At 44.7% G+C, this 25,436-nt stretch overlaps 1 protein-coding gene across 1 annotated transcript in view; it reads left to right on the forward strand.

Annotated features, from left to right (window-relative positions):
- The first annotated feature begins 2,521 nt into the window (after positions 1–2,521).
- Positions 2,522–25,436, forward strand: part of Acer1 (alkaline ceramidase 1) — a 28,575-nt gene continuing 5,660 nt past the window's right edge. The window contains exon 1 of the mRNA XM_021150071.2: positions 2,522–2,641. Within this exon, the coding sequence (XP_021005730.1) occupies positions 2,522–2,641 (120 nt within the window). The remainder of the gene's footprint in view (positions 2,642–25,436) is intronic.

A 25,436-nucleotide genomic window follows, 5' to 3' on the forward strand; every position in this document is an offset into this window, starting at 1 on the left:
TTCCTGTAACGTTAACTCCAGCAAATCAGATGCCCCTCCTGGACTCTGAGGGTGCGACGTTCATGTGCACACACAAAGGCACATGAGCACATGTAATAGTTTTAGGAACCCGGTTTTTAAAAGATAAATTAAAGAGAGAGAGAGAGAGAGAGAGCTTATTGGGCCTTCTGGCCCATGCCTGTCTTTCCAGCACTTGGGAAGCAAAGACAAGGAGATGGGGAACTCAAAGGCATCTCAGGGAGACGGCTCAGGAAGGGAAGTACCTGCCCTGAGGGTTCTCTTTTAAGCTCCAGCATCCACGTGAGCGCAGGTCTCAGCGCCTGCACCCACCCCCCAACCCCTGCCCTCTTCCCTGAGGCAGAGACAGAGGCTCCCCTGGCTCTCTACTGCCCTTCTATCAGGTTCAGTGATAGACCCTGCCTCCAAAAGCATGGTGGAGAGGCTAAATAGAGGGCTCTCGGCTCATAGCCCTTGCACATCATCTTGAGACCAAAGTTCAGATCCCAACACTCACAAAACAAGTATCTGAAAACACCGTCACCCCAGCTCTGAGCATGAAGAGACAGGGTTACTGGGGACTGCTTGGAGGGTGAGAGAGAGACATCAACCTCAGGCTCTGGAAGACACATTGCTTTAAAGGGATGGGAAGAGAGTGATGGAAGAGATCACGGATGGTCCCTTCAGGACTCCAGCACACCCACAAATTACTGTACCTTTGGCACGTGACTCCTGAACTAAAAGTGCTTCCTGCTCAAGCCAATCCTGGAAGCCATGTAAAGGTGGGAGGAGAGAACTCGTTGCACACAGCTGTCCTCTGACATCCAGATGTGTCCTGCAGGCCCTCACATATAACACACGCACACACACACAAAGTTAAAAGATGAGAAACACACCTTTTATTCCAGCCCTTGGGAGGCAGAAGTAGGCAGATCTCTGAATTTGGGGAGCAAAGATTAGAGAGGGCACTGTGAGCAGACAGGCTCAGAGGTCTAGAGGCCAAGAGCATCAGACACTGACACATATGCTTATATATATTCATACATATATATATATACACATAAATACACATGCACTTATATGCATACACATGTACATATGCATAGATGTATAACATACATATACATACATGTATATACTCATATACATACACATGAGTACATACATTTGTACACATATGCATACAATGCATTTATATACACATCTCTATATGCACGCACACATATATACATGCATATACACACATGCATATGTACATATATACATATATTCATATATGCACACGTGTACACATACACATATATACATATATAATATACATATGTATACACATATACATATATCCACATATGTATACATTATTCACAAATTCATATAAAGACACATATATGTTTATATATGCACTTATATACATATATACACATGCACATATACATACATATATGTACATACATATTTATATGTATATACATACATATATACACATCAAATATATGCATACACATATATAAACATCACATATACACAAATGTGCATGTATGTGCATGTAGACACACACACACACACACACATATATATATATATATATATATACATATAAACACACATATACACATATACATATACATGATTTTTCAGTACTGGGATGGAAAATGGAGCCTTTACAGATTCTAGGCACATACTTGCTACTGAGCTGCAACCCTAATTTGTTTTTTGGGCTTTTTGTTTTTGTTTTTGTTTTGAGGCAGGTCTCACTAGGTAGCCCAGCCTAGAACTCTCTATGTAGCTTAGGATGGCTTAAAACTCACAGATTAAAGGTGTGTGCCACCAGGCCTGGCTAAGGTTTTACTTTGTTATCGTATTTTAATTAATTAATTATTTATTTAAATTACTCAACTTATATATTTTTCAAGACAGGTTTCTCTGTGTAACCCTGGTTGTCTTGGAACTCGATTTGTAGACCAGGCTGGCCTCGAACTCATAGAGACCTGCCTGCCTCTGCCTCTGGAGTGACGGGGTTAAAGGTGTGGACCGCCTGCCACTTTACCTTTTCTTTTGAGACAAGGCCTCACTATGCAGCACAGACTGACTTTAATCTCCCGCTCCTCCTGTCTCTGCCTCTTGAGCGTTTGGATGACAAATGTCACCACCACTCTGGTTTTGTGAGTGCCTCTGAGCTTTGTGAGTGCTATCTGAGTACTCTAAACCCAATACTAGCCCCTTATTACTACAGTATTACAGCAGTCATCCCCTCATGTCTTGCTCCTCAAGTGCCAGCTTGGGAGGCCTCCTCCCTGCTTACTGTCGCCCAACTCAAAGAACACCACCCCTCAGCAGCTGCCTAAGGCAGCCTCAGTGCCCTACCGTGCACATCTGCCAGGCTACCCTGGTGCAATAGGGAGCCACCCAGCAGGTTTTTCCTCTCAGCCTGCTCCAGGGCCCTGAGCTGTTCTGTCTCCACCTCTCCCTGGCTGGGCACTCCTAGGCTCACTCACTCAGCTGGCGCACCTCTGCCAGGCACAGGATGCATGTACCGGGCACCAGAGCAAAGATGTCCAGCATCTTTGCCTATCAGAGTTCTGAGGTGGATTGGTGTGAGAGTAATTTCCAGCACTCGGAGTTGGTGGCCGAGTTCTACAATACGGTGAGGGCTTGGGCAGGGGCTTTGAGAGGGGTGGGATGGGGTAAGCTTACTGAATGTGATTTGTCAGATATGGGATTAAGCCATATCTCCTCCATAGGGAATCTTGTTTGAGCAGTTGGCTGTGTGTGTGGCCTGGATCAGCTTGTATCCATTCATTCGTCTTCCTGTAGAACTGAAATCCATGGCAGGGTTTTAGACTCAGTTCTGAAGGATGATGGTGCTGTGATGGTGGGCACACCAGCAGCCTTAAAGACCCCCAGAGGAGGCTCTTTAAATCAGTAGGATTGAACCTAGGCAGGCTTTTTGGAAGAAGTAAGGATGTCTGTCTTTTTTCATCTGCAACCTCCAGCCAAGATCAATGCATCTCAGTTTCCCCCTTTCACGATCCTATTTAAACCACTCCGATTTTTTACCTTTCTATACTTGATACCACATAACACTGAGAGTACTCAGTACTTACTACACTGTGATGCAGTTGTTTGAGAAACTTGAAAGATGCAAGACAGGTAGAGGAAGCGATATGAGCTTGCTTTAGCTGCCTGGAACACAGAGCTGCTTAGCCATGAGAAAAGGACATCATCAAGTCCCCTTTCTGGAGCCAGGTTCTTGCCGAGAAGCCCAGAGTAGCTGCCATGCATGTCCTCTGCTGTTGGATCCAAATGCTGGGACTGGAAGCCCGCACCCACCACACCCAGCCTAGCTTTCACTCGGTGCTTGCTGTGTGCACACTGTAGAAACCTTTCACCTTCATAATCTCATCTGATCCACACAGCCTCATGGGGAGACAGGGAGACGCCAAGAGGGGTGTCTCACTGTGCAGCAGGTGCTTCGTGGGTGAAGGGCAGGTTGCAAATCACCCTGGCGCTCAAACCTAGACTTTGAACTTCAATTTAGTAAGCCCAACTCTCTCTCTCTCTCTCTCTCTCACACACACACACTCACACATGCATAGACTCACACACAGTAAGATAGTTTTATAGGGGAAATTGCCAGCACAGGTGAGACGGGAATGTTCATTATCCCAGCCACTAGTGAGGCTGAAAATGTGGGATTGTTGAGAGTTTAAAGCCAGCTGGGACAATCTATGTCAAAATGAAAAGCGAGATAGCACACAACTTTCATCCCAGCACACAGGAGGCAGGGACAAGTGGGTCTCTGTGAGTTCAAGCTAGTCAGGGCTACATAGTGAGGACTCTGTTTCAAACAAAACAAAACAACAAAACAAAAACAAGGGAGACCCACAAAAATAAAATCAAACCAATAAAATTGGTTCTCTAGTTTGGGGCATAGTTCAGCAATGGAGAACCCCCAGTGAGGGGCTGAGGTCACGGTCAGGAGAAGAGTCCCTACCTAGAACCCCCAGTGAGGGCGTGTGGGGTGTGGCCAGGGTGGAGCTCCTGCCTAGAATCCCACAGTAAGACACTTGTTCCTCTGTGGTCCTTCCTTGGTCCTCAGTTTCCGTTCCACTATTGGAGTTGGTTGGAACTCTCCTTTGGGAGAGGTTTGGAGAGAACTGGGTTTCTACAGATCCTCTCTCTGCCTTTCCAGATACCCTATGATCCAGAAAATTCTCTGGGCATCTCAGTCCACGATGATGTGTACCCTATAAAAGATGCCAAGAAAATACTGAGTCAGGTTTGTCAGGACCTCAGCCTGTCACTCCCAAATGGCTGTCATGCCCCTATCAGCTTCTCTAAAGGGCCAACACCCCACAAGCTGGGTAGGAGGAGACTTCACCAGCTCAGCCACTGGGACATTTCCATCTGTAGTGTGGCTGTTTCACAAAATGAGAATGAAACTTCCCGGTGTGAATTCTGTTCTTTCGTTTTGTTTGGGGCTTTACTATATAGCCCAGGCTATCTTCAAGCTCAAGATCTCTCCTCCCTCGCCCCACCCTGCCTCAACCTCTCCAGTGCTATTACAGGCAGGCATCTGCCATCACATCTGACCTTATTTTTATTTTTTTCTAATATTTTATGTATTTATTTATGTTGTATGCACCCACATGTGCATGTATGGAGGTCGGAGAGCAGATCTAGCTGGTGAGAGTTTCCAGCTGGGTTAAGAGGTCAGAGAGCAGATCTAGCTGGTGAGAGTTTCCAGCTGGGTGAAGAGGGATGCCTTCTCCAGGGGTCATTTCCATTGTGCCAAGGCAGAGTGTGGGAGGGGGGGGGCGGGTGCAGCGGATGTAAATGAGCCTCGATAAGGCTATAAACCAATAAAACTTTACTAGTAGAAGCTAGGAGTGGTGGTGCCTCAAGCCTGCAACCTCAGGAAGGAGAGGCGAAAATTGCAAAGACTTTGAGGCCAGCCTGGTTTAGGGGGTAAGTTCTAGGTTAGCTTGGCTTACACTGTGAGAGTCTGTCAAAAAGAACAGGCTGGAAATGGAAGGGAAGGGAAAGGAAAGACAGGGAGGAGATCACAGTGCACACTATCATCCCAGTGCTCCAGAAACTGAGGCAGCAGGATTGTCCCCAAGGTGGCCCTCAGATACACGGTGGGTTGGAGACCAGCCTCGGCTATAGGAAACCGTGTCAAAAGAGGAAAAAGAGAGTTTGCTTTTAGTAGGCGTGGGCTTTCCCCTCTCCTGTTGCTTCATGCTCAGGGTTTGCCAACTCCAGAGTAGATGGACTGAGGGAATTGTGGCCCAGCTTTGGTTAGTCAGTGCATGGTGGCAATTATTTTTACCTAAGAAATCACCTCAACAGACAGGAATAAACCAGGCCATCTGGAGTTACACTGCCTGGGACACAGATGGATGGGAGCTACAACAATGTTACCACATGCATGCAATTGTATATTCTGGAGCTACACTGTGCATTCCAGTGTGCTGGTCCAGCACTGGGCCAGCAGAGGTTACTAAGGAACTGACGGCCATCCTTTGCTAGGGAGAGTTTGTGGCCAGCCTGGGCTACAGGATACCACTGAGACCCCACCTCAAAAAAACAAAACCAAGAACCCACTAAACAAATGTATCTAAGGCACGGAGGAACAGCACCAGAGGTTGTCCGTTTGTTTTAGGGCAGCTACTAGTATGAGGGGACACCATGACCACAGGACCTCCCTTTCATTTTTTCTTTTTAATTCTTCTTTCATACAGTTTGTTCCACCTGCAGTTTCCACTCTCTCCAATCCTCTCAGCTCTATCCCTACTTCCTTTCTTCCCCAGGTCCACTCCTTCTCCATTTCCCTCCAGAAAAGAGCAGGCCTCCCAGGGACAACGGAACATAGCATAACAAGTTACAGTAAGACTAGGCATATAGCCTCCAATCAAGGCTCTGTGAGGCAACACAGTAGGCGAAGGGTTCCAAGAGCAGATGAAAAAGTGAGAGACACCCCTAACTCCCACTGTTAGGAGTCCCACAAAAATACCAATCTACACAGCCATAATAGATACACAACGGACATAGCACAGACTCCAGAGGACCCACGCCGGCTCCACGATTGCAGCTTAAGCATCTGTGAGCCCCTATGAGGGCTGCTTAGTTGATTCCGTGGGCCATAGTCTCCTGGTGTCCTCAACTTCTCTGGCTCCTATAATTCTTTTTTTATTTTTTTATTTTTTTAAAGATTTATTTACTTATTATATGTAAGTACACTGTAGCTGTCTTCAGACACTCCAGAAGAGGGCGCCAGATCTCGTTACAGATGGTTGTGAGCCACCATGTGGTTGCTGGGATTTGAACTCTGGACCTTTGGAAGAGCAGTCGGGTGCTCTTACCCACTGAGCCATCTCACCAGCCCCCTATAATTCTTCCTCCTCCTCTTTTGAAGGGTTCCTTTGGCTCTGCCTAGTGTTTGGCTGGCATGGCAACTCTTAATAAGGGAGCTGTTTAAGTGGGGCTGGTTTATAGTTCAGAGGTTTAGTCCACTATGTTCATGACAGGAAGCCATGGCAGTGTGCAAGCAGATATGGTGTTGGAGAAGATGCTGAGAGTTCTATATCTGGATTCACAGGCAACAAGAAGAGGGACACTGGGCTTGGCTTGAGCATTTGAAACCTCACAGCCCACCCTCAGTGATACACCTCCTCCAACAGTGCCACACCTCCTAATAGTGCCACTCCTATGGGCATTTTCATTCAAACCACCACACCACTGATCCACACACACAGATGCACAGACACACGGACACAAAATAAGACAAACAGTTGCTTTTGTTTCAGCACATGACCAGAGGGCATCCACCAAAAGTTTCATATATAATACAGTAATTTTACAAGCCACAGCCCACAGCTGGAGAAGATGGCTATGTGAATGAGTTGTTTGGATTTGTCCCAGGGTCTGGCTCCAGAGCCCAGGCTAACCTCTAGCTTGAGATCCTTCTGCTTCAGCCTTTCAATTGCTGGAAATTGCAGATGGAACCACTACACTGGTCTTCTTGTCTATTCTTAATTATAATTAATCAACTATATATGTATATTATTTATTATATTTAATTATATATTTATTTATATTCTTATATATATTTAGGCAATATATACATATAGGCAATATATATATTTAGACTATATGTGTGTGCACAATATATATATATATGTGTGTGTGTGTGTGTGTGTGTATATATATAGATATATATAGAGAGAGACAGAGAGAGACAGACAATATATATTTAGACAAGGTATCTCTATATAGCACTGGATGTTCTGAAACATAGGAAGTAGACCAGGTTAGCTTCAAACTCACCACCAAGATCTATCTGCTTCTACATCCAGAGCGCTGGAATTAAAAGAAGGCATACATCACCGTGCCCATTAAACAGATTTATTTTGATTTATTTTGACCATGAGTGGTAGCCATGCCTTTAATCCCAATACTCTGGTGTCAGAAGCCAATGAACCCTGGGGAGCCATGGGTGCTTGAGCATCACGGCATGAAGTCAGCTGGACGCCTGATGTTGTTTGGGCAGGGGCTGAAAGAGCCAAGGAAGACCTTTGGAAAGGACCAGATGTCAAGAGCGTGGAGGAGCTGGCTTCAGTGGGACAGAGGCCAAACTTGGGAGTCATACTAGTTTGCACCTGTTTGAACTGGCCTGATGGATTTGCCAGATGTTTAGGGAAGTTTCAAGTGCAACCATGGACAGTGGGTGTTTTTTCAGGCTCCCAGGTCCTCAGGGACTGCATTTCTTTGCTTATCTGCATGTGTGTGTGTGTGTGTTTGCATGTCCGTGTGTTTGGGTGAGCGTATGCCATAAGTGTTCCATGCTGTATGCCTAGAGGCCAGAAAAAGGCACTGACTAGGGCTAATGCTGAGCTAACAGGGTCTGTAAGCTGCCTGATATGGGTGCTGGGAACTGAACCTGGATCCTGCAAGAGCAGCAAACGCTCTTAATTGCTGAGCCATCATCTCTCCAGCCCCAAGAGCCTGTGAAGATTCAGAACAAGGGAGCTATACAGCCTAGGCAAACATGAGGAGGAAGGAGCAGGTAGGAGCTGGCGGGGGGTGGGGGTACTGAAGAGGGAAGCAGGGCAGGGAGTGTGTGGATTGCCACCCACCGGACCCTACCCGTGTCTTCTGAGCCAGCTTCCTGCTGGCCATCTCTACCTTTTCCTTGAAGGCTGTGTGGCCACTGTCTATGGCCTCTGCCTGCACATTTATCCACAGGTAGAGCAAGAACGACTGAAATCAGGTTAGTTCAGACACATAGTCGGGAAAACAGGGAGGATCTTATTCCCAGGCAGATAAGATACCAGGATTATATAATTACTAGTGAAGGGTGTGTGCCCCAGTCATTGAGATAAGCCTCTTTGGGTGTCTTGTGTGTACATGTGTGTGTACCCATGGTGTGTGTGTGTGTGTGTGTGTGTGTGTGTAAGGTAGAAGTCAATGTCAGGCAAAGTTGACCTATTTATTTATTTATTTATTTATTTAGATGTATTCAAGATAGAATCTCATTACACAGCTCTGACTGTCCTGGAGCTCACTTTGTAGACCAGTCTGGCTTTGAACCCAGAGATCTTCCCTCGTCTACCTCCCAGGCATGTTGGATTAAAGGCATGAATCACTACCCTCTGACCCCACCAGGCTTTTTAGAGTAGGTTATTAGAATTTTAATCCAGTTCTCACTCTCACAAGACAAGGGCTTTACTGACTGAGCCATCTCAGCAGCCTTCCTGTATCTCTGTCAATTGGTGGCCTCTGCCCTGCTGGGCTTCTGGGATGGATAGAGAAATCCAAGTAAATGGGACAATAATCTCCTTATTTTCTTCTTCATGAGCCAAGGAAGAAAGAAGCAGCTGGCCCGTTCTGGGCTTTGGGACCCAGAGGGGGACCAAAATAGACAGAAAACCATTCTTTGGGTGGGTCTGATGTTTAGAAGGAGACTGATATTGCTGTTGTCAGGAAGTCCGGCAAGGATCTTCCATGGGAGAGTTGGACTTTCTCATTCTCTGTCTTTGAGTGAATGAGTGACTGAATGAACTTTTGTGTTGAGATAGGTCTTTTGTAGCAGACGCTGGTCTCCAGGGATAACCTTGGCCTTCTGGACCTTGTTTCTACACTTCCCAAGTGCAGTCACGAGCAGTGTGTCAACAGAAGCAGGTTTTAAAGCCACTGAATCTGGCCAGCACTCAGGAGGCAGAGGCAGGTGGATCTTTGTGAGCTCGAGGCCAGCCTGGTCTACATAGCAACAGCCAGGGCTGTACAGTGAGAACCCATCTCAACAAATCAAAACAAAACAAAACAAAAAGACAGGACAGAACAAACCTCTATAGCTCACAGCATGGCCCAGGTATGGAGAGGGCATGGCAGGAAAGGGGCTTGTAGCTAAGCCTGATGACTTGAGTTTGATCCTTGGGACCCACATGGTGGTGAGAACTGACTCCTGCAGGTTGGCTGCTGACCTCTTGCAGGCATGCCATGCCACCCCCTTGCCACTGATGATTAACAAATGAAAGAAAAATGTAAAGCTGTTCCCACAACAAACACAGCAAACACGATAGTTATTAACATTGGCATTTATTAATACTTTTTAATACAATATATTTAACTGGAAGCCTCATAAAGTTCCTTTGAAGTAGCTACTCTCTCCCACCTCCTGTGGGTTTTCCAGTTTTGCTACATAGCCTCAGCTGGCCTAGAACTGCTAATCCTCTAGCCTCAGGCTCTGAGTCCTGAGATGACAGACTCAAACCATATTCTAACAAGATGGAAATTCTAACAAGGCTCAGAGAGATTTGGGTCCTTGCCCAGGGTCACACAGCAGAAAAATACACAGGGGCCTTGCTCAAAGCTCTTCTTGCTTAACCACTAAGCCAGGAGGCTGTCAGTGTTTAACCACCACGTGGATGATAATCCTTACAGGTAAGTCTGGTCCTACAGCAGGCACTGCCTCCAGGCACTCCACCCCAACCCACAACCTTGGGCAGGCCGTAAATGGGAGCAGACAGTCATGTAACAGGTGGTAGATGCCGGGTGCAGGCAGTGAAGAACAGAAGATAGGCAATGAGCTCAAAGGGAGTGGAGGTGGCTCTGGAAATAGTCCCTGACTCAGTAGGCCCAATAGGTTCTCCCCACTGCCTCTCCCTGTCTCCTCCAGATGCCTAAGGAGAGGCAAGTGGCTTTTGTCACGGTGAATGGTGAATGTTTATTGGCTTACAGTACTGGCTATGAAACCTAAGAATTCTTCTACTGGAGCCTTGTACCTCTCTCCTCATTCAGAGATAATAGGGGTGGAGGGAATGCACTCTTGACCACACCCCCAGCCCCTCACTGGGGGATTCTAGGCTAGGCTCCAACAGTGACCACGCCCCTCATAGGGGATTCTAGGCGGGGCTGCACCCCTGGCTAGGCTACCTGATCCTTATTCAGGTATTCTAGGCAGGGGCTCGACTTCTGAAACATACCCTAAAGTCTTTTTTAACAACTTCTATCTTTAAATAGGGTATTAGCATGTAGTCCAAGCAATCTTTATTATTTTTGTTTGTTTGTTTGTTTTGTTTTCTTTTTTTAAGACAAAGTCTATGTAGCTTCGTCAGTTTGGTACAAGCTAGGGTCATCTGCAAAGACAGAACTTCGATTGAGAAAATTCCTCCCTCAGATTAGTCTGTAGGTAAACTGTGGGGCATTGTCCTGATTGATTTATGTAGGAGGACCCAGCCCACTTCAAATGTGCCGCTCTGGACTGGTGGTCCTGGGTTCTATAAGGGAGCAGGCTGAGCCGGGCGGTGGTGGCCCACGCCTTTAATCCCAGCACTTGAGAGGCAGAGGCAGCTGGATTTCTGAGTTCGATGCCAGCCTGGTCTACAGAGTGAGTTCCAGGACAGCCAGGGCTACACAGAGAAACCCTGTTTAGAGAAAGCAGAGCAGCCTGCGACTGGCCTCCTCACAAGCACCTGCCTGCTTCTGCCTTTCGAACGCTGGGACTAAAGTCATGTTCTGCCACACTTGGCCTTGCTGCTGTTTTTTAATTATTATTTAAAACAATTTTTAAACTTTTTTACGCTCCAGATTTTATTCCCCTCCCGGTCCACCCTCTGACTGTTCCCCGTCCCACATCTCCTCCCCGCTCCCCTGTCTCCACGAGGATGTCCCCACCCCCACCCCACCCTCACCCCATAGACCTTTAAACCCTGGGGCTTCCAGTCTCTTGAGGGTTAGGTACATCTTTTCTGACTGAACCCAGACACTCTGCTGTATATGTGTTGGGAATCTCATATCAGCGGGTGTAGGCTGCCTGGTTGGTGGTCCAGTGTCTGGGAGATCTCTGAGATCCAGATGAATTGAGACTGCTGGTCCTCCTACAGGGTCACCCTCCTCCTTGGCTTCTTTCAGCTTTTCCCTAATTCAACCACAGGGGTCTGTCCATTAGTTGGGTGCAAATATCTGCATTCGATTCTTCAGCTGCTTGTTGGGTCTTTCAGAGGGGAGTCATGCTAGGTCCCTTTTTATGAGTGTTCCATAGCCTCACTAATAATGTCAGGCCTTGGGGCCTCCCCTTGAGCTGGATCCCACTTTGGGCCTGTCACTGGACCTTCTTTTCCTCAGGCTCCTCTTACAATTTTTAAATTTAAATATATTTTTATTACATTCTTTCTCTCCTCCAGATTCTTCCAGATCCCTCTCTTACCACCCAACTTTAAGTTCTTTCTAAAAAAAAAAAAATAAAAATAAAACCCCAATACAACAGCAACCTCCGCAAGCCAAGAAACAAAATTAAACACCACCCCAAAACAAATTAAAACATCAAACAGTAACCAAAAACTCACCAAGTAAAACCTGTGGAGTCCACTATGCATCGGTTAGCTACTCCAGAACATAAGACCTGTCCCCGCATAGTTGATCTACCTAGTGTCATTTCACTGGAGAAAACTGATTTTCCCTCCCCCAGCAGGTATAAGTGACATTTGCCAACATTTGCACCAGTGGCCAGGTTTTTTCATTTATTTATTTATTCATTCATTTTTTAAAAAAACTATAACGAAATAAAATATAATAAGATAAAAAAAAAGCCAGGCAGTGGTGGCGCATGCCTTTAGTCTGAGCATTCAGAAGGCAGAGGCAGGCAGATCTCCTTGAGTCTGAAGCCAGCCTGGTCTACAGAAAGAAATTTTGTCTTGAAACAAAACAAAACAAAACAATCAAACAAAAAGATAAAACAAAAACTATCCCATCAAAGCTAGACAAGACAAACCAACAGATGGAAAATAGCCCAGGGCACAAGAATTAGAGAGACCTTCATTCACACACTCGGGAGTTCCACAAAGCTGGAAGTCATGATATACGTACACACATATGCATATGCCCAGGACCTGGTGAGAACCAAAGCAGTGCCTACTCTGTGCCTGCGGCTTCACACCGAGTCCATGCGAGCTCCAATCGTGTTGATGTAACAGCCTTGTGTTCTTGGTGTCCTCCTTCCAGCTCTTACCCTCTTTCTGCCTCCTCTTCTATGAGGTTCCCTAATCTCTGAGGCGAGGGATTTGATGGAAACATTCCATTTAGAGCCGTGCGTTTCTCTCCTCTGCAACATGCCTCAGTCTTGCTTTTTGTAGATGTCAATTATCTGTCGTAATGGGTTCCACCATACTTTCATGGGTGTTCTGCTCGTTGCCCTTCATCCTCTCTTGCTTGTCTCCCACTCCTGTGAATCCCCTCCTCTTCCCAGTATCTTTCATCTTAAGATCATTTTTTTCTTATTTTGTGACCCATTTTTGTACGTGAACGTGGGTATGTTACACATATGTATGTATATATGTCGTTGGTGTGTTGTGTATGTGTGTATATCATGGTATGCTTGTGCCCTGAGATGACATCTTATGAACATCACTTCTCTCCTGTATTGAGACACAACTTTCCTATCCTGAGTCACAACTCAGGCGGTCAGGCTTGGCAGCAAGAACCTTTGCGCAGCCAACACACTGCTTGACTCTATATCACAGGTCAGGTATAGACTCTGGGGGATATATATTCATGAATGTGGTGTGTGTGTGTGTGTGTACATGGACATGCAATACACATGCCATAGCACATATGTGCAGGTCAGAGGACCATCCCAGGTGTTAGCCCTTGCCATCCATCGTTCAGAGGCATCTCTCTTTGTTGTCTGAAGCTGAGCTGAGCACTGTGGCTGGACCTGCCAGCAACCTGCCAGCTTCTAATAACGACACAGAGACTTACGTTTATTAATGAGTGCTTAGACCTGTTAGCTTAGACTTCTTCCCTCACTAGCTTGTATAATTTAATTTTATATTTTATTCTAATTTATTCTCTCATTACTCTAGTCTACATTATGCTACGTAGCCCATTACCGCTCTCTCCTTCAGCACTGACACCTGTCCCTTCCCCCAGGTCTAGCTGGTGAATCCCTTCACCAGAGTTCCTCTCTCTGCCTGAATGCCAGGCCTCTTGCCCTGTTATAGGTCATCTGCTCTTTATTGAACCGATCAGAAGGTGACGGTGAAGAATGTTTACACAATACGATGCAGGTGTTGATACTGAGCAATTAGAGTAACAATACCAAAGTCTAGACAGCACTCAGCAGCTATCTGCAGGTACGGAAATAAACGTTTGAATCATACAAAGACAACCTTTACACAGTGCACCCCAACATCTCTGCTTGTGTCCAGTGAAAGGCTCTTCCTCTAACATCAATAAACTATATACAAGAAGAACAACTATGAAAACTATCAGGTAAGAATTAGATTCACAATGTCCAATCCATGTGTATTTGGACACCTTGGAGAAAGTACTCTAGCCATCTGTCCTACCGTGGTGAGTCCAAAGTTCTGCACCCGAATCACTTTCTATCATAACTTGCACTTATTAAACTATAACCATCTTTTAGGCCCCTTAAATCATTTTCTTAAACCCTAAACAACTCGAGCTTAATATGAGACTATAACTATCTAGTCTTCAACCCCATCAGAGACCCGACAAGGATAAGTGTTACCTGAATAAGCAGGAAGTGCAGAGCCAGTAGCTTCCAAATGACAGACAGCTGGTTGCCTGGACAGCCACCCAAGAGTCCTCTGTAATGTTGTAAAGATGGTGCATCCATCTTCAGTTTACTGGCTCAGAATATGTGACTGTAGGACTGGCCTACTTTGTCTTGGCAAAGTTTGCCAGTTGACTTCCCAGTGTCCTGCTTATTCACAGTTTAGATAGCATGTTGTCAGTAGGCAAGGGTAGGTTTTTGTTTTGCATAGTGTCTAGTTTTGCCACAGCACACCTGCCTCACTGTCATGAAAAGCCTTATGTTACTAAAGCATCTAAATTCTATGTCTTCTTAAAATTACTTCCTGCTATCTGGAGGGAACAGCAACTTTTGGGGGGATCCTATGAAAACTGGAATATTGGCCAAGTCCTGGGAGAGCTATCTGTATCATGTGGCAACCAGTGTTTGTGTGATGGGAAAGTGCAGAGCTTAACTGAAGTCCTGGCTAGAACAGTCTGTGAGGCTGGACCAATTAAGCTAGTCATTTTAAAGTTGTTCTGGATGCAGATTTTTGAGGAAACCGCTACTGAGGCCATCTGTGAGGCTGGATTATCTGGGATATTTGTCTTATCTTCATGGGTGTCTGGTCCTTTATTCTGAAAACACACAAACTTTTAGAGGTAATATACATTTACGTATTAACACATGTATAGAAAAATGTGTGCTGTGCACATACCAGCTAGAAGTGATTCTCTGTTCTTCGAGCAGGAAAGGAGTCAAACTTGGTAAGTCCATTTGGACTGCATAACAAAATTGCAATATAAATCTCCATCCATGCTATCTCCATCTCCAAGGACAGCGTGTAACAATAAGTCCCAAGGACTCTGTAGCCAACAAGATTTATTGGCTGTGCAGAGACACGTCTTAGCCAGTCTCTGAGCTGTCCCCATGTAGAGGGATCAGCATTCATGTCACCTGTTTTGTTGTTCATCTTGGTCTCTTCCTTCATGCCTGCAACCAAGATTTTCAAGAGGTCTTCCTGGGTCAGATCTAATCTTTCTTCATTTTGAAGGAATCCATAGCTTTCCATTTCCTATTGAAACAAAGATATAACCTCTCCCCTCAAATCAACACATTTCCTGACTCCATTCTGAAGTTAACATATCCTTATAATATATAGGCTGCTTTAATCTATCAGTTCTTTTTTTTTTTTCATGGTTTCAAGGCGTTTATTGTAGAAAGGCAGAGAGAAAGAGAAGAGTAGAGAAACAGAGGCGGCCATGGCCATGTGGAGAGAAGGAGAAAGAGAGGGAAGAGCCAGTTCTTTTTTTTTTTTTTTTTTTTTTGGTTTTTCGAGACAGGGTTTCTCTGTATAGCCCTGGCTGTCCTGGAACTCACTTTGTAGACCAGGTTGGCCTCGAACTCAGAAATCCGCCTGCCTCTGCCTCCTGAGTGCTGGGATTAAAGGCGTGTGCCACCATGCCCGGCTCAGTTCTTTTTTTTTTTTAAAAGATTTATTATTATTATATCTAAGTACACTGTAGCTGTTTTTCAGCAGCTGTTCTACCTGTCTCATTGACATTTAAAAACTTTAAAGTCAATAAAACTTTATTTAATCTATCACTGGGAGACCTTGCATTCCCCTTTGTTTAAGGAGCCTTTTCTTTAAAGTCCTGTTAGAACTCTCTAGAACTGCTTGTCCTTGGGGTGTAAGGTATATCAGTAACATGTTTTATGCTATATTTAAAGAACTTTTGCATTTTACTGGATACATATGCTGGAACATTATCAATTCTAATCTTTAAAGGTATTCCTAATGTAGCCACCACAGAGTCAGTCTTTCCAGAACTCAGGACAGAAGCCCATTGGAATCCCGAATAGGAATCCGTTGTATGATGTACATACTCTAGTTTTCCAAACTCTGCAAAATGGAACATTCATTTTCCAAATTTTATTTCTTTGGGTATCTTTAGAGTTACTTCCAGCAGGTAACAGAGCTTGATTATCCAAAGAACAAGCAGGACAATTTTTTTATAATTTCCTTTGCTTGTTACCAAGTTATAGGAAAAAAAATTCTTTAAACTTCTACTATTTACATGATGGCTTTTATGTAATCTGAAGCCTCTAATACATTTCCTGTTAATATTTTGGTATATGTCTTCATTTCCTAGTGCCTGCGAATGGTCCTGGCTAACCTGTATGAGATAGAATATGAGTTAATGAGTTATCTGTACTGGATGATCTCTGTTTTGGATTACATGTTGTACTTGTATAAACAACAAAGTTAATTCTGAATCATCTAAAGTAAGTCCAGCAGTTTCTAGATGCAAAACCACTCTCACTGCACATTGAGAACCAGTTACTATATTAAGAGGTTCTGGACAATCTAACAGAACCAGAATAGCATATAGTTCTGCATTCATTTGCTTATATTTTCATACTTATATCCCGGCATTCTTGATTTATTGGCATCTGTATAAAAGGTAGGAGCTTTAAACATTGGAGTTCCTCTCACTATATGAGGAATAATCCAGTTAGTTCTTTTGATAAACTGAAGCCAATTGCTTTTGTGGTATCTATTATTAATTTCACCCCCCCCCAAAAAAATTCACTGCAAGCTCTTTGTCATTCCTCATTGATTACCCATAATGAGGTAATCTCAGCATTAGTATAAAACACTATAATCTATGCTGGGTCTATTCCTGCTAATTGACAAAGTTTTATTCTCCTTTTCACAATCAAATCAGAAACCTTTTCTATATAGGTTTTTATTTTTTTTTTACTCTGTTTATGTGTTAAAAATATCCATTCTAAGACGTTACCTTCTCTCTGCACTAGAATTCCTGTGGGAGAATGAGGAGAAGGCAAGAAAACTAAAATACCATGCAGCTTTGGAACCAAAAGATCCACATACGCATCCTGTGCTCTCTTTTCTACCAGAGCCAATTCTTTTTCTGGCTTCAGCTTCAGCTGATACCTTGGACTAGTTAAACCTTGTAAAGATGGAAATGAATTACTAAGCTTTTTAAAAGTCAATACAATTATTGACTATAGCCATTTATTATCTTCCAAAAGTTTTTGAAAAATTATTGAGTTCAGAATTGGTCTCTTATGATCCTTACCTTTTGTGGTTGGATTTTCTGCAGACCTATCTTATATCCTAGATAATTAACAGAATCTCTTTTTTGTATTTTTTTTCAGGAGCAATCTGTAATCTTTAACAAGGCAAAATTCTCTTTACTTCATCAAACATTTTTCTTTCAGATGGCTGCATTTGAATCAGCCAGTAAAATATCATCCATATAACGATAGATTATAGCCTGAGGAAGCTGTTTACAAATTATTTCTAATGGCTGTTGCACATAATATTGACACAAGGTGGGATTGTTTAACATTCCTTGTTGTAAGATTTAGTTGGTATGGTATGGTTAAATGTGCGCACAGTGAAAGCAAATCTTTATCTTGTTTCTCAAGGACTACTGATAAAAAGCAATCTTTTTAATCAATCACTATAATAGGCCATGCCTTAGGTAATAAAGAAGCTAAAGGTATTCCAGGTTATAAAGAGCCCTTAGGCTAAAAGACTTTATTGATCTATAAGCATTCTACATTTTCCAGATGTCTTTTAAATGACAAATACAGGAGAATTCCAAGGGCTGGTGGACTCTCCTAAATGTTTAGCTTCTAGTTGCTCTTGGATTAACCATTCTAATGCCTGTAACTATTCTTTATTTAAGGCCATAGCTCTAACCAAATAGGTTTGTCAGTTAACTGTTTTGGTAATAGGGTAGTTGGTACTCTATCAGCAGTGACTCCCCTTCTAAATTTGGAGAGTCAGCCTCTGCTCTGTCCTGCCTATAGACAGCCTGGACTGTCTGTAACTGTATTTAATAACATTTTTTAAATTTCTTTATTAGGAGCATCTCTTTTACAGCCTGTATCTAAAGTTGGAGGAATGCTAATCTGTGCTTCCCACTGTTGCAATAGATCTCGTCTCCATAAATTCATGGATATGTCTGCCACATATGGCTTTAATTTTGCTACTTGACTTTCTGGTCCTCTGCATTTAATCCATTTTAGACTTTGTTTGACCTGAGACAATGTCCCAACTCCTAGAAACTGTGTAGATAGTGGCCAAACTGAATCCAGGAATCTTGTGAAATTATTGTTACATTTGTTCCTGTATTCATTAAGCCTTTAATTACAATTCTATCTAATTGTAATTTCATTTTTGGTCTCTTATCATTTATCAGTTTTCCAAAATAGCTGTTTTTTTGGTATCTTTAGGATCTCTTGTTCTATCCAGAGGAGGTGTGATATCTCTGTTAAATGGTTTATTTAAGTTTTGAGCAGTTCTGTCTGTCTTATCAGGCTTCATCTCTTTTAGTTGCTTTCCTTGTCTGACAGGAATTGAATGGCTTGTGTGTTTTTTTGTCAGGCCTTGAGCAAGTCCCCCTTAGGCAGTTTTCTGACACTAAGGAATTGCTTCAAATATCCTTTTTTTAAAAAATGTCTTTATTTATTATATGTAAGTACACTGTAGCTGTCTTCAGACTTTCTTCTTCTCTCTCTGGCCCTGCTTGTCACTGTAGCTGTCTTCTGATACCCCAGAAGAGGGCTTCAGACCTGATTACAGATGGTTGTGAGCTATCATGTGGGTGCTGGGATTTGAATTCACAGCCTTCGGAAGAGCATCAGCGCTCTTGTTTTTTTTTTGTTTTTTTTTTTTTTTTTGTTTTTCGAGACAGGGTTTCTCTGTATAGCTCTGGCTGTCCTGGAACTCACTTTGTAGACCAGGCTGGCCTCGAACTCAGAAATCCTCCTGCCTCTGCCTCCCGAGTGCTGGGATTAAAGGCGTGCGCCACCACGCCCGGCTGCATCAGCGCTCTTAAAACACTGAGCCATCTCTCCAGCCCAATTCAAATATCTTTAGATGACCTACATTCATAAGCACTGTGTCTGTTCCTTTCACATCTTCTATATACCACAGGGATCTCTTTTTTAAAATTTATTTATTTATTATATGTAAGTACACTTCAGACACTGCAGAAGAGGGCGTCAGATCTCATTACAGACAGATGGTTATGAGCCACCATGTGGTTGCTGGGATTTGAACTCAGGACAATCGGAAGAGCAGTCAGTGCTCTTAACCGCTGCGGCATCTCTCCAGGGATCTTTCTTCATGACTTATGATTAGAGAACAATTTATCCTTAGGGATTGTTTGTCTATAGTCCTTTAGGGAGTGACCTGATCTTTCACAGGCACAGCAATGGGCGTTTTGTGTTTTTATGTCTTTCGAAATTGTTTGTCCAACCACAAATGGAATTGTGAGCATTAGATTTAATATCTGCAGCAGTTTTTTTTTGTTTTTGTTTTTTTTTTTTTCGAGACAGGGTTTCTCTGTGTAGCCCTGGCTAACCTGGAACTCACTTTGTAGACCAGGCTGGCCTCGAACTCAGAAATCCACCTGCCTCTGCCTCCCAAGTGCTGGGATTAAAGGTGTGCGCCACCACGCCCGGCTTGCAGCAGTTTTGATACATTCACAAATAGGTGCAGATCTGGCCTGATAGCCTGTTTGCATTTAACTTCAGTATTCTTTTTTTTTAATTTTTAATATTTTTATTACATATTTTCCTCAGTTACATTTCCAATGCTATCCCAAAAGTCCCCCATAGCGCCCCCCACTTCCCTACCCACCCATTCCCATTCTTTTGGCCCTGGCATTCCCCTATATTGGGGCATATAAAGTTTGCAAGTCCAATGGGCCTCTCTTTCCAGTGATGGCCGACTAGGCCATCTTTCGATATATATGCAGCTAGAGACAAGAGCTCCGGGGTTCTGGTTAGTACATCATGTTGTTCCAACAATAGGGTTGCAGATCCCTTTAGCTCCTTGGGTACTTTCTCTAGCTTCTCCATTGGGAGCCCTGTGATACATCCAATAGCTGACTGTGAACATCCACTCCTGTGTTTGCTAGGCCCCGGCATCGTCTCACAAGAGACAGCTATATTTGGGTCCTTTCAGCAAAATCTTGCTAGTGTATGCAATGGTGTCAGCGTTTAGAAGCTGCTTATGGGATGGATCCCTGGATACGGCAGTCTCTAAATGGTCCATCCTCTCATCACAGCTACGAACTTTGTCTCTGTAACTCCTTCCCTGGGTGTTTTGTTCCCAATTCTAAGAAGGGGCACAGTGTCCACACTTTGGTCTTCCTTCTTCTTGAGTTTCATGCGTTTAGCAAATTGTATCTTATATCTTGGGTATCCTAAGTTTTGGGCTAATATCCACTTATCAGTGAATACATATTGTGTGAGTTCTTTTGTGATTGTGTTACTTCACTCAAGATGATGCCCAACTTCAGTATTCTTTTTTGTTTTGTTTTGTTTTGTTTTGTTTTTTCGAAACAGGGTTTCTCTATGTAGCCCTGGCTGTCTTGGAACTCACTTTGTAGACCAAGCTGGCCTCGAACTCAGAAATCCGCCTACCTCTGCCTCTCGAGTGCTGGGATTAAAGGCGTGTGCCACCACGCCCGGCTAGCTTCAGTATTCTTAAAAGCTAAATGTTCAATTAAAAATTCTCTAGCATTTGGATCTGTTATCCTTCTATTCAGTGCTGCAGTCAATCTTTGCAAAAAGTCCCTCAAAGAGCCACTTGATCCTGGCAATAGGGTAGTTGGTACTCCGTCAGCAGTGACTTCCCCTTCTAAATTTGGAGAGCTTGAACTTGGACATCTTTGTAAATGATTCAGCTGGTCCCTGTTGACCAGCCTTGTCCTAAGCATTCAATGCTATTGTACAGCATTGTTCTGAGATGGCATCATCAAATATAACCTGTACCCTTAATCTGTCAGAATATAAACCTCCACCTAGTAAGTGACCCTTCACAATACCGATCCCATCGTCCTATTTCACTGCTCCAATACTGAAGCCTCATCTTTCTACCGTGTTAGCCATTGTAGTTGAGGGCCTGGTTCTAAGATGACTGCCATCAAATCTCTCCAGTCTTTTGGAATTATAGGCTTTTGTATGGTTCAGTTATTAACTATCTGCATTACATATGGTGAATGTAGGCCATAGATTTCTTTCTGGTTTGTTTGTTTTGTTTTTGTTTTTGTTTTGTTTTTCGAGACAGAGTTTCTCTGTGTCACCCTGGCTGTCCTGGAACTCACTTTGTAGACTCAGAAATCTGCCTGCCTCTGCCTCCCAAGTGCTGGGATTAAAGGTGTGCACCACCATGCCTGGTGTCAGTTTGGGGCTTCTTAGTCACACTGCAGCTCTGGGAAAGTGTTCCTTCTGCGTTTCTGCCCTCCTCTGGGTCTGCAGGCTCCATCCACTGCTCAGCTAGTACACGGTGGTGGCGACTGGCTCTGCCCCTCTGGTCAGTCCCATCCTCCCCTGCCCCACATTACCCTGCCAGCCCATGTGCCAAGCCACTGCAGGGCTGCAGGCTCTTCCCAGGGCAGCCGCACCAATCTACCCCAGCTCCAGGAAGGTGGTGCCATCAGCTGTACCAGGCACCAGGATGTGATACACTTGAACTCTCCTGGAGTGTTTCCCATGGGCAGAAGCCTGCAGGTAGAGGAGACTAGCGGGGCCACAGCGAGGCATGCACATTGCTGGCTGGTTTGGCTCTCCATAGTTCCAACATCTGGGTGCTGCATGGTCCCCTGTGTGTGTGCCTATGTGCACTGAAGCTCTGATTCTAGCTCCCGACCCAGTAGGCAGCTGGCCTTGTTTCTGGGGGGGGGGGGGGCGAGGGGGGGGCGTGGGGTAGGGGAGCTCTTAGAGAAGCCAGGTCTCTGCACTCCCTCTCCTCTCACAGTTTCCTGTTCCCTCCACTTACTGGCTTCCCAGGTTGCTAAGAAACCCACCTTTTGCCGGGCGTGGTGGCGCACGCCTTTAATCCCAGCACTTGGGAGGCAGAGGCAGGCGGATTTCTGAGTTCGAGGTCAGCCTGGGCTACAGAGTGTGTTCCAGGACAGCCACGACTACACAGAGAAACCCTGTCTCGAAAAACCAAAAAAAAAAAAAAAAAAAAGAAAAAAAAAAAAGAAACCCACCTTTTCAGCCTTCTGTGCCTGACTTGGCCTAAATTCTAATTTGCCTACGTTTGGATTTCTAGCCCCTCCTTGGGCACCAAATATTGCCATACTGTCTTGACCCACCAGCTTCCAATAATGACACAGACTCATATTTGTTTATGAATGTGTAGGCCTGTTAGCTTAGTCTTTGTTCCACACTAGCTCATATAATTCAACTCAACCATTTACTGTAATCTACATTCTGCCGCGTGGCCTGTTACATCTCCTTCAGTCCTAGAACCTGTTCCTTCCTCCATGTCTGTCAAATCCCCACGCCTGATTCTTTCCTGAGTTCTTGTCTTTAATTGAATTCTCGGCCTTTCCTCTCCTGCCCTGTCATAGGCCATCAGCTCTTTATTGAACCAATCAGAAGGTGATGGAGATGTTTACACAATATGATGCAGGTGCTGAGCGATTTGAATAACAATACCAAAGTCCAGACTGTAATCAGCCATCTTCAGGTACAGAAATCATTTGAATAATATAAATACAACCTTTACACAGGGCACAAGAATATTATCCCAATAGAGCACACTAGGCTGGCACACCTTGTCTCCACCTCTCACCTCTCCACACTGCTGCACCTAGGTTTGCATGAGTTCTGGGGTATTGAACTCAGGCACTCATGCATGGCACTGTACTAGCTAAGCTGTCTCTGGAACCCCCCAATGCATCCTTTCAGCTTGTTTCTCCTGCCTCAGCCTCTGCAGTATCTGGGATCACAGGCCATTTCCACAGGCACAGCAGGTGTTCTTAACCTGATAGAAACTGTAGCTACGGAGGCCAGTTTATCCTGGGCATTTGGGTGAACAGTGCTAGGGAGGTGTCTCTGCCTGGTTCACAGGTCAGGTATGGATGCTGGGGAACCCAAGTGTCATTCCAAAGCCTCATGGTAGTGAACAAGGTGGCAGAGATTAAAGCCCAGGCCACTTCGATCACCAAGCTTGAGGATCAGAAGAAGCCATGAGTAATTGTGGGTGGTTGACAGGACCACAGCCGGGTCAAGGACCACAATGCCTCACACCCAAGGAAGTGGCAAAGCCTTCTGGCGTGAGGCTCAGGGAACTGGCAGAGCTGGTCTGATATGGATGACGACAGTGTATGCAAAAAATTAGCAACAATACTGCCTTAGTTAGGGTTTCCATTGCTGTGAAGTGACTCCATGACCAAGGTCACTCTTATAAAGGACAATATGCAATTAGGGCTCACATACAGGTTCAGATGTTCGGTCTATTATCATCAAGGCAGGAAGCATGGCAGCATCCAGGCAGGCATGGTGCAAGAGAAGGAGCTGATCTACATCTTGATCTGAAGGCAGCTAGAAGAAAAATGTCTTCCAGGCAGCCAGGAGGAGGGTCTCAAAGCCCACCCCAATGTGACACACTTCCTCCAATAAGGCCACACCTAATGGTGCCACTCCCTATAGACAAAGCATATTCAAATCACAGCACTTAGCTTCCTGCTCTGAGGTGTCCCCAGCCTGAGACTGCTCCCTTACAGAGACTTCCACAGGGATCAGCTAGACAGACTACCTCGCTCAGCTGTGTACCCCAAGCATTCCTCCTCCATTGTAGTGAATAAGATAAATGCTCTGAATATATTGGTGGCACATGTTGGTACATCTCCAGCAGAGAGCATGGACCACCTGACCCCAGCTTTTCTGTGTCTGTGTGTCTGTCTTTTCTTCATTCCCTCATGGCCCCAGGGAAGTTTTCAGGCCTAAGCTATGCAGGATTGGTTCTCATACCCATTCATCGTGACTCAAATAAAACACCGATGGCTGCCGAGATGGCTCAGGAGATAAAGAATGCCCTTCAAGCATTTGGGCCTAAGTTCAAATCCCCAGCAGCTGTGTAAAAAGGTGGGCTTTGCTGAGCATGCACACAACCTCAGCACTGGGAGAGTGGAGATGGTGGGTCCTGAGAGTTTACAGGCCAGAAATGGAGAGGGCCAGGGAGAGACCCTGGCTCACCAGGAGGAGATGGAGAGCAATAGGGGAAGGCCTGGGGCACACATCCCTGAGGTGGTCAGGAAGTGGATCATTTTAATTTTTCTAGGTATATTTAATTTATTTTATGTGCAATGAGTGTTTTGCCCAAATGTATATTATGTGCTCCATGTGCATGCACTGCCTGCAGAGGCCAGAAGAGGGCATCCCATCCCCTGGAACTGGAGTTAAAGATAGTTATGAATGGCCATGTGGATGCTGGCCAAATCTCTGCAGGCAGATTAACTGATGAGCCATCTCTCCAGTTCTAGATGGGTCTAGAACTGAAGGTTCTTTGTGACTGAAAAACACCATCAAATCTCTTGGTTCAGCAAGGCACGGTGGCACCTTTGTCATCCTGGCACTTGTGAGATGGACGCAGAAGAATCATGAGTTTAAGGTCGTCCTGGGCTGTCTGTTTTTTCTGCTGTCATTCCTACTCTTGCAGTGGTGCACACCTGGAACACCTGCACTCAGGAAGCTGAGTTGGAAGGCTTGCCTTGCTCAAGAACAAACTGAGCTGCAAAGTGAGACCCTGTCTCATAAAGAAAGGAAGTAAAGAGAGAGGAACAGGAGGGAAGGGAAGTGGAGGAGAGGGAAAAGATATGGAAACCTTTAGAAACACAACCTGAGCACTATGGTTATGCCTGAATCTCAATGGCTAAAGCCTAGTCACAAGGGAGCTGCAAGGGAGCCTGACAAGTATTTTTGTTACAATAGAAGAAAGCAGAGACTCAGATCAGCATGACTAAGGTGCTGTTTGTCTCTAGGGTTTACTTCCTACAGGACTGATCAAGTCACATCATGGTTTAGCGGAGGGTGAAGAGGTAGGGATGAGTGTCAGAAATCTGTGTAGTTACTTGTTATGTGGTTGTGATAAAATACTTTGCTAAAGCAATGTAAGAGTTTATTTTGGCTTCCAGTTAGAGGCATTGTGGTGGGGAACATGTGGTGGGAGGACACATCAGAGGACATCCTGTGGGAATCAGTTCTCTTTTCACCATGCAGGTTCTGGGGACCTAATCCAGGTCATCAGGTATGGCAGCAAGCATCTTCAACCTGCTGAGCCCTCTTGCAGGCCCTCAGGTCCCTTTTATACAGTGGTGCAATTTTAGTTTAGAACCCATGGAATTCCCCCATAGTCTTAAATAATCTGCTGAGGCCAGATGGGTGTTGTGTGCATAGGTACTGTCATGTTTTTCTTGTTTCTCTGTTGGAGACAGGGTCTCCTGGGATGGCTTGGAGCTCCTGGCATTCTGCTTCAGCCTCCAGAACAGTACTGGAGATTGGAAATAAATGACCGGAGATTATGTGTATCACCACACTGAATGCTTCCTGGTGTGTGTGTGTGTGT

This window comes from Mus caroli, unplaced genomic scaffold (assembly GCF_978045245.1).
Source record: "Mus caroli unplaced genomic scaffold, Mus_caroli_1 scaffold_18, whole genome shotgun sequence".
In the NCBI taxonomy this organism is placed as follows: domain Eukaryota; kingdom Metazoa; phylum Chordata; class Mammalia; order Rodentia; family Muridae; genus Mus; species Mus caroli.